General features: G+C 38.3%; 1 protein-coding gene across 2 annotated transcripts in view; it reads right to left on the bottom strand.

The window, feature by feature from the left end:
• FAM120B (family with sequence similarity 120 member B) overlaps positions 1–17,231 on the bottom strand; it is a 123,701-nt gene that overhangs the window by 50,422 nt on the left and 56,048 nt on the right. For both annotated transcript variants that reach the window (XM_012529905.4, XM_012529906.4), the window contains exons 6-7: positions 14,489–14,661; positions 8,925–9,017 (exon numbers count right to left, since the gene is read on the bottom strand). In XM_012529905.4, the coding sequence (XP_012385359.2) occupies positions 8,925–9,017; positions 14,489–14,661 (266 nt within the window). The remainder of the gene's footprint in view (positions 1–8,924; positions 9,018–14,488; positions 14,662–17,231) is intronic.

Genomic DNA, 17,231 nt, shown 5'->3' with positions numbered 1-17,231 from the left:
CAAGCAAACACTATTTCCTAACCTTGCCCATTTTTCATTCCTGTTCACAATCGCCCCTTTCAAGTCCATATAAAAAAGCTCTTTTATGTGTGAGCAAGTAGAAACTATGGGAAGGCAACTGGGAGGTGACTAATCAATCCATTAGAAATTACGATCCCTTTCCTGTCAGAATGGAACCAGCTTCTACATATCCATAACCAACTTTATCTCTTAACTGCTCTTCCAGACCTGGTCTTACCCTACTCTACCCCAAGGTCTCATTTCATCAGTTTATTTTAAAGAAATCTTTGCTGACCTTTTAGCCCTCAGACAATAAGAATCTAATTCCCAGTAAGTAACCTGTACCACTTCCTAAGAGCTGCAGAGAGGTTCTCATGTATCTTGAAAATCTGGGCTCTCAACACATGACATACATCACCAAATCTGTTTTGCTTATTTATTTAACTTCCTTAATGGATTTAGGCTCTAAGCATTTTCCTCCAGAGATCAAGAAGTACATCGGTGCTGTCATCATACCAAGGAACTTACTTTTCCTCTGCTATTTTATGTTTATGTTATTTTATTCAGTAGGCACCCATTTTATTTCTAATCATGTAGTTACTTGCCAACAAATGTTAGAATCTGTCATGGAATATATTTTAAAGTACCAAACGATCACAGGACTTTGCAGTTCTGGTAGGCTCCAAAAGGCCGGCATGATTTCTTTCCACAATTCTAGCTGGAGAGAAAATGGGATATTCTGGCCAAGAATAAAGCATCCTGTATCCAGAGGTTGTTTTAGAAGATATTTTAAGGCATGCCCTAGTCTTATACCATTCTGGTACCAGTTTTTTCTCAACAATTCTTTGATTTGAATTCTCTCCTGAAGTGGGATATACTTAATGAATGGAAAATATCTGGGGCCTTTTTCCTTGGCAATTCTTTCCTCCATGGTTTCATGGTCTAGCACTTGTTATCACTTAAAGCATTGTTTGTGACCTACTTTTTTCCAATGGACATATTTGAAAACAATTCACAAAACCAAAGGGTCAAGTCCAAACCCAACCTTAAATAATAAAACTAACCGTATGGTAAAATGCCTCATGTCTTTAGCCATATTCTACTGGTAAAACATCAGACAGTGCTCTAGCAAGACAATTTAGCCCTATAATAAATAAAGAAACAGCACAGGTAAAACTAAATGTTGTAGATTCATTCCATAAAAATCTTAAATGACTGTTACTATGCACTTCAACAAGCATTTACTGAGTATCTATTTTACGCTAGGTATTGAGTACTTACAAAAAAAGGTAAGATATAGTGCCAGACCTTAGGAGCTTACCATTTAGTTGTAGAAACAAGTCTTTCACATGATTATAAAACAGCATTTAAAATTTTCTAAATAAAACCAAATTAAATAAACCAATAAAAAAGGCATGATATAGACCATAAATACTATCTCTGATAAGGCAAGAAAGACTCTATCTAGAGGACCAAAAAGAAAATGGACACCAACATTTCCTCTGCCTGCATTGGGCTGGGTGCTGCTGGAGACAGGGTAGGATTCTAGTTTCTGACCTAACCAACAGAAATATAATGCCACAGGCGCAGTAGATTCTATACTAGTCCCTCCTTCTCTCTGCCACTTCTGCTTCCATCTTCTGCCCTTCCTTATTCTGTACTGCAAACTTTAGAGCCCCAGCTTTGCTTTGCAACCCAGGAAGTCAGTCAAGTGAATCCCCAAATCATTCTTCAGCCATCTGAGTCCACGTTTACAAAGGGGCTTTTGCCTTGACCAGTTTTAGGTCTGAACATCCTAACAGAGTCTACAAGCCAGTAGAATTTTTGCGGGGCACAGTGGTAACATATAAAATGTTGCCAGTTATCTGGGGAAGAAGGAAGAATGTATCAATGGGTGGTTTCCGCTTCTGTTTCTGCAGTACCAGCCAGAAACCCCTGAGCCTTTGGAGGATCCACTGGCATTACCTAATCCCTAGAATCAACTCCAAGTTGCACAATCAACTCTTCAGGCAGCTGAAGTCCTTACCGACTCTATAGAACTAGTATAGCTGAGAACTCCATGTAGAAGCATCAGAGAGGCAACAGGAACTTTGCAAAAGTAGGACTTCTTCCAGATGTTTAGCTTTATATTCAGAGGGTGCATATTTTTTTCTTTTTTTTAAAGACATTAATTTTTTTATTTCTCTCCCCTTCCCGCCCCCTCCCAGCTGTCTGTTCTCTGTGTCCATTCGCTGTGTGTTCTTCTGTGTCTGCTTGTATTCTTGTCAGTCTCACCTGGAATCTGTGTGTCTCTTTTGTTGCATCATCTTGCTGCGTCAGCTCTCCGTGTGTGCGGCACCAGTTCTGGCAGGCTGCACTTTCTTTCGCGCTGGGCAACTCTCCTTACAGGGTGTACTCGTTGTGCAAGGGGCTTCCCTATGTGGGGGACACCCCTGAGTGGCACAGCACTCCTTGCGCCCATCAGCACTGCGCATGGGCCAGCTCCACACGGGTCAGGAGGCCCTGCATTTGAACTGTGGATCTCCCATGTGGTAGGCGGATGCCCTATCCATTGGGCCAAATCCGCTTCTCCATATGATGCATATTAATACCATCCATCTCAGAGCATGGTGTTTACAGTTAATTTTAGGCACTAGAAAAAGATACGTGAAAACACTGTTCTTTCTCCTAGTCTAGTAGAGGAAGGAAACCATGGAAACCCATAAACGGACTGGTAAAGGTTTCTTAAACAAAGGTACACATCAAAACAACGTGCCCTGGATGCTGCTTCAGACCTACCAACCCAGGACTCTGCAGGGCGAGGCTTCAACATGTGTATTTAGAAAAAGGTCTAAAATGTGAAAGGTATCATTTAACAAAGATAAACAAAGGAGTGAAAGGTTAGAGAAAGTAATGAAGACCGGATTTTAACCTTTGCTTCAGCAGTTTCATGCTGTGAACTCCCATTGTAATGGGCTGAATGAGAGGAAATGAAGTAGAGAGTAAATGTCCAGTTACGTCCTCAAGCTTGGCTCTGAAAAGGAAAGAAGGGCAAGAGCTTGAATGGAAAACGTTGCTACAGGAGAATTATTTTTTTTCCAGTTGGGAGACTTCTGAGTTTTTCAACAAACGACCAGAGTCAGGAGAAAAGATGAAATTGATAAAGAGAAGGGGATAATTTATACTGCAAACTCCCCATAGAGATATGGGAAATGGGCAGTAGAGTCAAGGTAGAAAGACAAGCTTTGTTCAGAGGCCCTGGGAATCACGAGCAGCACATCATAAATTGTAGTGAACAAGAAAATTGACTCATTTTAAGTGAACTGCTGAATTATTTCTGTGATTTTTAAAACAAATTATTAAAGAGTGAAAGCTTAAAAGGTACATGCTATACAAAGGGTTCTTGAAGACTTACAAACTGTTAAGAATCGTGAAGTTAAAACTAACTCACCTAAATAGATAACCCAGCAAGAAAATAATTTAAAAAATTCCATTTTAATAATTGCTTTTTTGACATAATCTCACGGTGGGAAGGCAACGTTCAGTTAATGCACACAACTGTGACAGTTTTAAACAAAACCAAAAGTAAATTTGTCACTTGGGCAATTGAGGGCCCAGAATAAACAGGATCATAATAAAGTAAAAACTGGGGCATAAGGCCTTGCCTGCGTCTGCTGTACAATATTTTAACCAAAAGCTGCTGCTAGAATGGACAATAACCATCAGCTATAATGACTATAACAAAAATAGTGCACACACAGTTTGTCCCTTTCTGAAGTCCTACTGTGCTCCTCCTCATGCGATGTTGCTGCCGTGGGTAGAATTCAGTACGCAGTCCTATTAACATCGAAGTCCTTTCCAATGTTAAGGCCACGTGCTCCACCAGAAATTCTAAAAAGTCCTCACAGCAGCAATAAAACAGAAGGCTCATTACAACAGATCACTTTCTAATGTGGGATGGCTTGAATTTTATAACAGAATTTTTCCTTTCATTAAGTATTTCTTTTCTTTTTTATTCCCAAACCAAAAGAAAAAAAAAAAAAAAAAAGACAAAGAACTTTCGAATGAGGTTATGAGGGACAAGAAAAAGGTGAATGGAATCTCCTGGAAGCCCAGTGTCTGGAATAGAGGTGGCACATTCTTTAGGACCTCGGTTTGGAAGATATGACCCCCTCTGTGCTCTTTCTGAACCCTGACTCTTAGAACAGTCGAGGGCTGTGCACCTGGAAGGAGGCTGGAGACCAAACCAGCAGGAGGAGGGGAGGGCTGTTTTGTTGGTTTCAGGGACCCGCAGCAGCAGAGATAAAGTGATGGGCAAAAAAAGCAAGAGCAGTTGTTTTGGTTCCCCCCACCAAATAAAAAAGAGAGCAAGAGTAAATTTAAAAGTCCCATTGCGCAGTAGGAGAGGAACAAAAAGACTTTTGAGAGTATATTACATGCAGAATCCAGGGTCTGGTCCCATAGGAATACATAAGAGTGTACACTATATTTGGCTGGGTGCTAAGAATAATGACAATCATTATGTTTTAAAGAGGACTTTACTGTTGACAAAATACTCTCAGCATGTATACGATTCTTATGAAATATTTTAAGATAAGTGAGGTAGATATTTCGACCTCTTTTACATTCCTGACAGGTAAATGGTCTGCCCCAAGTTAGCAGCTACTAAGCACAGAATTGAACCTTGAACGAGGATGCTCAACTCCAAGCTCAGGGTCTATCATATCACAGCGGATGCCAGCTGTGAAAGAGCTGGGTAATAATTGGGAAAGGGATGAAGGGTTACGAGTATCTATAGGAGGACACATATCATGGCACAAATAAAAGAGGTACTAGCCAGAGCAGCGGAGTTGGAGGTCAGAGCTCAGAGAGATTATTCTTGTGCCCTAGGCAAACTTGTCTTAGATTATCCAGAGATAAGAATCTGTGCCCTGCCCTTTAAAGTTATTTAAAGGAGAGCTCTCGGTAATTTATTTGCTAACTAATTCAGTGGATTAATTTACTTTACTTCACTTTAACAAATTCTAACTTAAATCCTGTAAGGGTGTGTATGTGTGTGTGTATATATTTTAATATGGGCTCTAGAAGTAGTTATTAAAGAATCATGTATACTGTTAAAAGTACGATAAACAGACCATGATCTCTGAAAGTACCTACTGACAGAGAAGACACAACCATAACTTTAAAAACTATAGTAATTTAATCTTAACATACATATAAGCAGTTTCTCATATCCTTAGTATCAATGAAAGGTGTAGCCTAGTATCTTCTGTGTGTTAAGCTTTTGTACAATATCAAAGAGAGCTGTCTTTCCTTTTGTTTTTTAAATAATAATTGCAGACTGAGTTCGTATATTCCCTTATTTCATAGAGATTTTTATATTTGTTAACAAATGTGCAATATATATATAAATATGTAAATACATATCTTTATGTATGTAGGTCAATCATCTGAGTTTTTAAAAAAGAAATATATAAATACATGCATAGCTGTAAAGAATGTATTTGAGCTGTTGGGACAAGAAAAGTAACACTGGGCAAAGATCTAACAGGGCATTTAAACAGTTTTGCAGGGAGCAGCAGGCACTGACGACAGGCCCACTAGACATTAAGTGACTCAGTTATCTCCTTATCAAGACAGGGGGTTTTGAAACCAATGCCAAGGCTAACTCAACCTACAATGTGTTCCTCAGCAACCAGAACTGAGTCAAAACTTGAAATGAGCCTCTGCCCGTACCTGATACTCCTTTCCCCTCTCCCGCCTCCATTTTCATCTTTTATTATATTTCCACAAAGTCAATCCAGGGAACCAAAAAGGGAGGGCTAATGATAAGCATTCACTGTATGTCTATAACAGCAAATCTTAGGCTCAAGAATGAGGAACTAAAAATCATACTCTGTTGTTAGTACCATGGCTTGGTCAAACCACCATCCTCTTTAAAACACTTTGCTGGATGGCTCTGACGATCACTGGGAGTATTACTTTAAACTCTAAGGACACATTCTGCCCATTTACAGTACCAGAATAAACCAATGATGATACGAGTTGGCCTACATCCATATTTTGAAGGAAAAAAAAATAGAACCATGAAGAGAAGCCCTGTTGTTTGTATATATCAAAAGTTAGCAAATAAAGATCTAAGAGTAATGGAATTCTGCATGATGTGGGGATCACCTTGTAAGAGTCTGTTTCTAAAGTGGATTTTTTCTAATATATCTTTACACTTAATTATAATCTTTCTCATGGAAAATGGTAAAGTGGCAAGAACACTGGATTGCATGTCAAAAGACCAGGATTTTACCTCAGCTCTACTAATAATGAGCTGGTAAACATAGTCAGGTCACAAACCAGTGTAGGACTGGGAATAACATTTAATAAATGTCTAGGAAGACAAAGAACATTACATATTTTATTGCAGGTAGTCTTGGCAACAAGTACATGAGGTTATTACCTTCATTTTAGAAGAGGAAACGGAGGCTCAGAGCAGTATAGCAGTTTGGTATCATTTATGAATTCCAAAAAAAGATGTTTGATTATGTTTATAAATTGGTCTGTTCCTCTGGGCATCATACCCTTTGGTTTTAATAAATTTTAATAAATTTAATGTTTATTTGATTAAATCAAGATGAGGGCTTTGATTCGTCCACAGTATTAGGGTGACTTAGGGTTGAGTCCCTGCCCCCTTGGCAATCAATAATAAATTGATCAAAAATAAATTGGCAATCAATCAAGAAGACACACAGAGGACCCAAGGAAGAAAGAGCGTGCTCCACAGACACCCAGCGGAGAGAACCTTGACCCAGGGGCTCCGAAGAGAACTGAGCCATTTGCCTGATAGTTTGTAGCTGAGAAGAGCCTGGAGCTGATGAATAAGCTGGGCCCATGGAACCTTAGGAGGAAGGAGAGATCACCCGCCATCTTGCGTCAACACATGCCAATAGAGTTTGGTGAGGAAGTAACCTGGAGTTGGACTCCTTAGGGCCTTGTAACTTAAAGCTTCTACCCCAAATAAATACCTTCCAACAGATTTCTGGTACTTTGCCTCAGCACCCCTTTGGATGAATAATACAGAGCAGTTGCTAGATTCAAGTTTTTAAGAATTTGTTCAACATCACACAGCTAGTAAGGGACATAATCCAGGATTAACCTTTATCTGTATGGTTCCAAATCTCCAGCTTTTTCTGCTACCTATGTGTCTCAGGAGCTTGTGTCTCCTCATTTATGTAACAAAGGATTAGACTAAATGATCTCATAGTTCATTTCTACTTTCACTGAGTTGTTTGATTTTATTGACAGGGACCAGGACAGGCAGTGAGAGGGCCTCAGGTTATAATGGAAGAGCTAAACAGGTTTCAGGAATTAAAGGGCTGGTGGTAGGTAGGAAAATGGTCTGAAAGGGAGGTCTTGAGCATTAGAACTACAATCTAGTATCAAAAAGACCTCACATGAACTCAGAATTCACATTTTAAAATTTTGTTTTGCCTAAGGAAAAAAGCACTTTAAAATAGCTTTTTTGAAAGTGATGTGATAAAATGGCTAACACAAAAGAAAAAAAAAATCTGGCAATTAAAAAAAAATTGGGCTGCTATGAGAATTAGTTTATGAATTAAACCTAGTATGCAAATCTTGAAGTTAGATTACAAAGTAATTTATAAATGGTATTAGTTTTTTTCCATTAGAAAGGCATGAGAAACTAATTCAATAAAATAGAAGCTATGGATAAAACTAATAATGATTCCAACTACCTGGCCTTGGAATTTCCCGTCAGTGAATATCAGTCAGATCAAAAAGGATGACGCTCTGGAGAAGAGCTACCAAGTTTATCCTGTGATTGGGCCATTTTGTGAATGAAATGAAACTTGAATAAAAACAATAGAGGGTATGAATCCCCTAAAAGAAGTGCCTTATTTCCTCTATTTAAACATGATTTACTTAACCCCTAGTCTAAGCACAACACTGGGAGAGGATCTAAGAGAGATGTGATATGGATCCAAGACTCCTGTATTAAACAGTGTAGTCTGTAGGCAAGACTCACAGACAAAATAGGCAGAACAACTCATTTATGACCAAAATTACCAAAACCAGAGCAAAGTATCATATTATTCTAAGGTCAGTAAAGCTTATAAAGGATCTAAATAAACTATTCCCTCCCAATTACTGGAATATCAAGGTAGTATTGAGAACTACAAGCTTCTCAAAAATAGAATTTGGCCAGTACTTGTGAGCATTTGATTTTAGTTGCGCATGAAGAAATCTCAAATGGCCTCATTCTAGAGGGATGCAGAAGGCTGTTTGTATATAGTTACTTTGACTAATCTGACAGGAATCTCAGCTTAGTTATTACAAAATTACTGTTTAAGAAATGAAGCTAATCATTGCACTATGAAAAGACCTTGACCGGGAAGCAGATGTGGCTCAACTGATAAGAGCATTGCCTACCATAATGGGAGGGTCCAGGGTTCGAAACCCAGGGACTCCTGACCTGTGTGGTAAGGTGGCCCATGTGCAGAGCTGCTGCAAGCAAGGAGTGCCGTGCCACGCAGGGGTGTCCCATGTGGGGGTGGCCCACACAAAAGGAGTGTGCCCTTGCAAGGAGTCACCCTGCGTGAAAAACAGAGCAGCCCACCCAGGAGTGGCGCTGCACACACGGAGAGCTGATGCAGCAAGATGACGTAGCAAAAAAGAGACGCAGTTTCCTGGTGCCACCAAGGGTGCAAGTGGACAGAGAAGACAGAGAAGGCACAAAGAGCAGACTAGGGGGTGGGGGGGGAAGGGGAGAGAAATAAATCTTTAAAAAAAAAAAAAAGACCTTGACTAAAAGATCTTGCGCTTTTCTGTGAAATACCAACTATAATGAAGGAAAAAACTAGTTAGAACACTGAATGAACCTTCGGTCATCTGAGGTTATCACTGGAAATGTGGTAATTAATCAGTCATGTCTGTACCTGAATGCCTGCAAGTTGACTAGCTGATTTTCCTTGGAGACAAACAGCCTGAGCAATGAAAGCATGTAAATCCTCCAGGCAAAGAGAGTCCACCTGAAAGGCAGAGAGAGAAAAACAAGACAAGTGAGAAAAATGCAGATAAAAGGGAATACAATCTCTTCGTTCACAGTCCAAAATGTGTGGTTGTAAAATCAAATCTTCTCCACTGTGCCCAAGGCCTTCTACCTAACTCACAGGGGCAGAAGCTCTTGTTCTTGGAATTCTAATATCCTTTCTCTCTAGCAATACAGAAAGCCCCAGAATGTCTGGAAGTAATCATAAGATACTGACCAAATCTAATTCATAGAGTAGTACAGCTGATCACTTTTTTGGGGAGGGAAACAAATTGCCAGAGTTGATCCTAAAATGAAAAAAAAGTGTTTCTGGGGTTTCTAGACAGAGACCACTGTCTTAGTTTCCAAGCTGGTCTGACAAACACCCACAATGGGTTGGTTTGGGAGGCTTGAGGCGTGCTTCCTCCAGGATCAGTTGTGTCCTGGCTAGCTGGCAATCCTTGGGTTCCTTGGCTTTCCCATCCCAGAGCAATGTCTTCTCCTTCCTCTTGCGGGTTCCTGGTCCTGGCTTCTCCCTGAGGCCTCCTCCAACTGTGCCGAAACTTTTTTTCTGCTAAAAAAGGACTCCAGTCATCCGATTAAGACCCTCCCTCATTCAGTGGAGCCACACCTTAAGTAAAAACAGCATCTTCAAGAGGTCCTCTTTACAGTGGGGTCATACCCACAAGAATGCACACTGAGAACATGCGTTTTTTTGGGGAGCACACAATTCAACTTACTACTATCATCCACAGCTAGGCTGAGCTGGGAGGTGAACAGAGCTGGGATAAACACCCACCTTCACCAATCCCTGATGAAACGTATGTCCTTGGATCCCGGTTGAAAATGAACCAGGGACCTAAAACACGAGGGCCCTCAAATCCTCTGTGAAATCAAAAGGCATAACAAAAGTGAGAAACCAGGAGAGACAGAGAAATGCACAGAAAGAAAAAGACCCTGTGGCAATAGTTGGGTCTCAAATAAAGAATGGTCACAACAGAGAGGACCTGAGGAGCAGAGATGACGGGGCAGGGGCAGCACAGCCATCTGTCTAATGTACTTTCTCCTCTCTCACATGGTGATGAGGCTGCACCTTTTCTAGCATATCAATCAAATATTGCTAACCACATAAAAGCAATATGGTGGAGCTGATGTGGCTCAGTGATTGAGCACCTGCTTCCCATATACAAGGTCCCAGGTTTGATCACTGGTACCTCCTAAAAATAAACAAACGAGGAAACCAACTCTCACTGGGGAGTGGATGCAGCTCAGTGGCTGAGCACCTGCTTCCCATGCATGAGGTCTTGGGTTCAATCCCTGGCACCTCCTAAAAAACAACAAACAAAAAAACCCACCAAAAAACCCAACAAGAAACAAAAAACACTATGGTGCCCTCTCCCTATATAATTCTGTTATCCTACATGAACATGAGAATTACTCATGAGAATTTTACAGAGGAGCACACTCTGTAGCAAGTATTGGCTGGAGGGAAAACAAAGATGGAAAACAGCAAACCTTCTGCTAACAATTTCATTGATTCTTCCTGGGTAAGAAAAATGGCTAATGTGCCTCTCAAGGATCAAAATGATCCCACCATAAATAAGAAATATCAGAAATACTTTTCTTTAGGGGCTCCTGCTGCTCCTCACCATGAGCCTTCTCCTCCCTTTTGAGAGAGGTGCTAAATCTTTCATGAAGAAGGTGGGGGGATGCTGATTAAGAGGAGTGTAAGGCTGGACAGTATGTTTGCCATTCATCATCTCCACCCGAGCGGAAGGTATTGACTGGCTGCTAAGACCTAAGAATGTTCTTACTGAAGCTCCCCCCATCCTATTCCATTTTATTTCAAAGCAGGTGTCACCTTTGTATAAATGACAGCAATTGCAATTATTTTAGAGAAAGCCAGAGTTATCTGTAAATGTACAGTACATTAGATGGATCCCCATCTAGAGAAGCGAGATCAAACACAGGAGCTATTTTTTTTAAATCCATAAACCCCCATCTCTTTCTGCTTAGGCTGAGGTTTGCTGGAATTTAATTTTACTTCTTGCCATTAGTAACTTTTGAAGAAGGCTGATTTAAGAATATCAATCTATAAGAAAAGAACACCTATCTCCTATGTCATGATTTATAGTTAAGCAATTTCACACTCTGCCATCATCTTTACAGCTAACAAATCTAAAACATGTCATAGGTCCAAAGTTTCTTAATAATATATTATATTAGAATTTCACAAAATGGAGATCATTATTTTAAAGTACTTGCTGTACTACTGATTACATACTTTCTATGATATAAACTTCCCTTTCTAGAAGACTTTCTCAGACAAGTCATTGAAAAATTACTTATTTTTTGTTTTTTACAAATTTTTTTTTAACGTGGAGGTTGGACCAAATGAGTATTTAGCTTCTCTGTAGGTTTTGTACACTGATAAGTAAGCAATTTTATTCCACATTGCACATCAATCTTCTAATTTAGGCTTAACTATATAAAATTAGAATATGTTAATAAATTTATAATTTTAGTCTCATTTATTATAAGAGAATAATTATCCCTGTGTATAATAATATAGTACTTCTTAATCTAACAGACTACAGCTTTATTGATTTATGAAGTATGGTTTTGATGTTTTCTACTTTTAAAAAGTTATAATTTAAACGTATCCTTTAAGCCGAATCATCAAGTCTATTTTATGCTGAATTACACAAAGGTCATTTTTATTTAAAAGCAAATTGTAGAGAGGAAAAAGGTGCAAGGAACACTTTTCCTTCTGTTGTTTTTCTTGCTTCAGGCTTATATAAATACAGATATAAAACTATTGTTCTGGGATTTTGGTTTTTTTCTCCTTGAAGTGAACTAATATCTGTAGATCAACTGCCTAACTGGCCAGAAAAGAGAGCGAGGCAGAATTAGTGAGAATGGGTTCAACACAACCCATTTCTACTACTGGAAAAAATCATTCAAAACCTATGTTTTACAAGTGCTAATACAAAGGCATTCTTATCTATCTCTATATATACCAATCCTGTACAGAGAACAGCATATTTAGTTTTATAGGTGAGATAAGTCAGCTTATTGGTTTTCCTCCACTTTCCAATTCCCATTTTGGCTCAATTTCAACCATAGCCACCTGTGGATTAATAAACAATGGATATAAAATATTAATCCATATAGTCATGTATATTTAATATAGAATAACAAAAGAAATGTGTGCTTACATTTAAATACAAAACAATTCCTGTCATCCTCTATGGTTATATACTTTGCTAAGTTTTGTACAAATAAACAAAATGTAAAAAAAATTAAAGTTTCTATAGGTGCATGTGAAACCAATAATGAAGCAATAACATTTCTGAAAGTTGTTTAAGGGAAGCGGATGTGGCTCAGGCAGTTGGGCACTTGCTTACCACATGGGAGGTCCCAGGTTCAGTTCCAAGTGCCTCCTAAAGAAGACAAGCAAGACACCAAGCTGGGGTGGGGAGCTAACACAATGAGTTGAGACAATGAAACGATTCAACAAAGAATAACCATGAGGAAACACAATGAGAGACACCAAAAGTAGAGAGCAGAGGTGGTTCAAGCCATTGGGCACCTCCCTCCCACATGGGAGGTCCCAGGTTGGTTCCCAGTGCCTCCTGAAAAGAAGACGAGCATACACTGAACAGACACAGAGAGAAGACAGCAAGCACAAAACAAATAAGTAGGAGTGGGGGAGAAAAAAAAAAAGTTGTTTAATCCATACCACACTTGTCTGATATTTAAAATGGAGAGGGAGCAGGTATAGCTCAGTGGTTGAATGCCTGCTTTGCATGGTTCAATCCCCCATACCTCCATAAACAAACAAACAAACAGACTAAGTCTGGAGAACAGGTGCAACTCAGTGGTTGAGCACCTGCTTTGCATATATGAGCTCCTGGGTTCAGTCCCCAGTACCTCCTAAAAAATAAAAAAATGAAAATAAAAAATAAAGAGCTAGCTATAGAATGGCCAGGGACAAGAGGACAAGATGAAAAACTCAGGATAATATTCTCTTGGGATGTAATTCTACAATAAGTTTCTTAATTACAATTAGTAAATCGTAGAGTGAATTCAGGTTTGAAAACACAATTACCTAACTTTCTATTCTAGGCAAATGATAATTTAATGGTTCTGCCAGAGAGACTCATCTTATACAGAGATCGGAGGACTTGACAAGATAGCTTGAAGGGGTCAAGAGAGTTTATAAGACTATTTAGATGGGCTAAAGAAATGACACTTGATTTTAAAGGGCTTTTTGTTGTTGTTATGACAACAGTGGGACAAAAATCATTTAAAACAACAGCACTGTAGAAGGGAGGTGGAGAAAAGATATGGAAAGAGGGACTAGAAGACGGAAGGTATTTTCAGTCCTTTCATTAAGGTGTCCAAAAATTATCATGTATGAGGAAAACTATTAAAAGGCAAATCTTTTAAGTGACTGTTTCTATTGTCATACATAGTGTACCAATGCTCCAAAATGTACTCATCAAATGCAATGAATGTACAACATCAATGAAAGAAGTTGTCAATGTGGTAGGAGTGGGGGGTGTGGGGAGTGGGGTATATGGGAACTTCTTATATTTTTTAATGTAACATTTTGTGTGATCTATGTATCTTAAGAAAAAAAAAGAATAGAAATATTTTTAAAAATTAAGTTAAAAATATGTGAAATATGAATATGGGTAGAACTGCAAAAAAAAAAAAAGAATAAAACTCATGAAAAAGGAATCATCCAAGTATATAGTTTTTGGCATACTAGTTTAGTAGGACAAAGAGGACATTGATGATGATGATGATGATGATAGTGGGCAATTTATTGGGCATGGTGCCAAAACACTTCGTGTGTCATATAATATGATCCCTTGAAATCTGAGGAAGAACTATTTTCTCATTTTCAGATTAGAAAACTAAGGGTAGTGCTCAATAAGCATCCAATGGATGATGAATGAATGTGATTTAGGTAAATTGAAAATAATCTGTCCAGAGTCACACAGCTACTAAATGAAAAAGTCAGGTCTGTCTGACTATCGGGCTGAATCTTTTAACTGTTACACTAAAAGAAACCCAGCAACAATAACCACCGCCACTGAAACCACAACAAAGTGGGTGAGTACAGGTAAATCCATGGCCAAGGAAGTTTGGGAATGTTGGTTTAAAGTTGAAACAGATTTCTTTACCAGCAATACTATATACTTCATATACATTAAAAATCTCAAGAGTCAGATACAGCAGGCATGTTTCTCAAACTTATTTCACCCAGAAGTGGTTTTTTTTTTTTCCTTTTTTCTTTAAGAGTATTTCAAAGGTCTAAAGTTCTGTGAAATGTATAATGGAAAAAGATGACCCAGAGGCACTGCTCGGTGGAAATATCTCATAACACTGTATCTCGTGAAAGATGAGGGCCAGAAGTAAACAGCAGATTGCAGCTACTAGAACAAATCACTTCGACTTTACCTGCACAAAGAGGTAGATCAAGAGGCAGCATAAAGCTTTAAATGGGTTTTCTAAAGTCTGCAGCTCTTCTTTTGCACAGGAAAGATTGAAACAGGCCAGGAGTGTGTCAAAGCGCAGACATTGTATTCCTGGCTCTTGGTTCAGCCACAGACTTTTCAAATTAGGTGTTCCCCCTGATTAAAAAAAAAAAAAAAAGAAGGAAAAGGTCATTTACCATTATTCTTTGCAGTAGCAAGTTATAACATACTGCTTCTAGAAACACAATAAAAGGAAACAAATCTCTTCCCTTCCTGATATACTTGGGGCTTTAAAGCTTGAAGGAACTAGAAAATAAACATGAACAGAGCTTTCTGGTTAAAAAAACCAACCACCCCTAAAGAGCTAGCTTTTATAACAAATACATTTGAAAGCATTCTTTTTCTAAGTTTTAGGGAAATAAGCGGTTCTGTTCCTACTCAAGTTGCATATTATGTTGTTAAGAATGCTTTCCAGAATATATTCCAAATGCACTGCCTCAAGGATATAACAAAGTACTGCTGCAGTGAGATAAAATAAATACGCTGAGAGTACTTCACTGAAATACCATCAATTTACCCCTTTAGTTTGCTTTCATTTCCCTAAACCAATGCTACAGACTTTGGTGTGCATAAAAATCAGCTGTAGAGATTGCATTGGGGGGGGGGGGGGGGGTAGGGGCATTTTCCTGGGTTCTCTATCCAGAGATTGTTTCATGAGGTTTGTGACGTTTCTGCGAGGATGTACTTTAACTAACAACCCAGAAGTCTGTGGAGTCTACACTTTGGAAAGCACTTCTCTGAAACTATTAAACAAATCAGAATTTTTAAAATATCATTTCTATCTATGTCTAAATTATTACAATCAAAAGAAAAGCTCCTTCCTCATTTACTTAAATCACTGACAAAACAAATACTGCGCCAAGACACTTGAGTCTTAACGAAGATATACAGAGCTGCAGCCACAGGAGAGCAATTTTGCTTTTGCTTATTGAATAAACAGAAAGGTGCCAGTTTTAAGATTGGGCAGATTAATCTATAATGGGTAACACATCTCCCTTTATTAGTAGCAGCTGTGAGTTTCTATTAGTACACTTGGCTATAATAGACAACTAAAGTGCAAGGATGGTTGGGGTCTAAATATTCCACAGGTTTATTAAAGAAACAAAACCCACTGACTAAATGGTAATAGCATTTAATGACTCAAAAAAAAAATTCTATTTTTTTCGCCTTACATTTCTCGCAGTGTTATTTATTTAATATTCTCAGTGGTGTATTTCCTACCCACCATCAGAAGTGAAATAACTCAGTAAAAGTCATTTGCATTTCTGAAATGGCTGAAGTGTTCTCTTCACCAAAAACAAACAACAAAACACAACTTTTTCATTATTTATTTCAGAGAGAAAAACCAAAACCAAAACAAAACCTTCATTTTTCTCTTGGGAGAAAGGATATAGTGAAGATAACATGGGAAAAAAAACCACCTGTGGTAACTGTACTTTAGAGATATTTTCCCAAGAAAATGACAAGTTATTAGCTATACTTCTTAGAAGCATGCTTTCAGGAAAAGCATCATCTAATGTAGAAGATAGAAACTACAGCTCATGGGCCAAATTTATAGCCCATGGGCCAAATCTGGCTCACTGCCTGCTTCTGTACAGTCTGTGAACTAAGAATGGTTTTCACATTTTTAAATGGTTGGGGGAAAAAAATCAAAAGAAAAATAATATTTCATCACATGTGAAAATTATATGAAAGTCCAATTTCAATGTCCATCAACAAAGTTTTATTGGAACACTGCCACGCTCATGTATTATCTATGGCTACTTCTATGCTGTAAAAGCAGAAATGAATAATTGCAACAGGAACTGCACAGTTAGCAAAGCCTGAAATATTTACTCCCTGACCCTTTACAGAAAAAGTGTGCCAACCTCTGATTTAAGGTAAACAATGAATATGAATCTAAGTTATTTCAAATATACTAAATAAAGCCTTGGAAAAACATTTATTTTGATGAAAAGAGTCTGCTGCATTGTAGAAGGTTTAGAAAAATAGAGAAGCATAAAGAAAAGAAAAATAATCTATATTCTCTCTACCTAGATAAAACCATATTTTCAAATACAATTTCTAGCCCTTTCCTCAATGCATATAAAACATTTACAAACATATCTAAAAGGTCAAGTCTCTATCATAGAGTGTACAGATTGACAGATTTTGTGTTTCATTTGCTCATAATAAAACTTTAGTACAAAAAAATGGAGATTCACAAAATATATTTAGAACCAAGAGTAGCAGAATGCTAAACGAAGGATTTCCTGAATGAAGAATTACTGCCGTGACTTCACCAATGAAACCGCCAACAAAATGACGGTGCTGGTGGACACCTGCTATTCATTTCCAACAGGAACAAAACTGGGTGAAATACTCAGGTGAGGTGTGTCCAAGTATCTTGTCTAATAAAGAGAGAAAAACAAAACCAGTGAGTTCCGTTAAGTTTTTTTTACCATCTTTTTTTTCTTTTTCATGAACTTCATACAAAGTTTCTCTGAAGGTCAAGAATGGAAAAAGTTAATGGGTTGCCCCATATGATGTATGAGCAGTCCCTGCCTTGGAAGAACTTGAAGAAAGTCCTGCAAACAAATTATAATACAAGAGGCACAAAAGTTTTATTAGAGGAATACTGAAGTTCAAAGAGAGTAACCAATTGGGGCGGGGAGTACGGAGGATGT

The sequence above is a fragment of the Dasypus novemcinctus genome, chromosome 28 (assembly GCF_030445035.2).
Source record: "Dasypus novemcinctus isolate mDasNov1 chromosome 28, mDasNov1.1.hap2, whole genome shotgun sequence".
Lineage (NCBI taxonomy): Eukaryota > Metazoa > Chordata > Mammalia > Cingulata > Dasypodidae > Dasypus > Dasypus novemcinctus.
The sequence above is the reverse complement of the archived record's forward strand: the minus strand, read 5'-3'. Positions and strand labels throughout refer to the sequence as shown.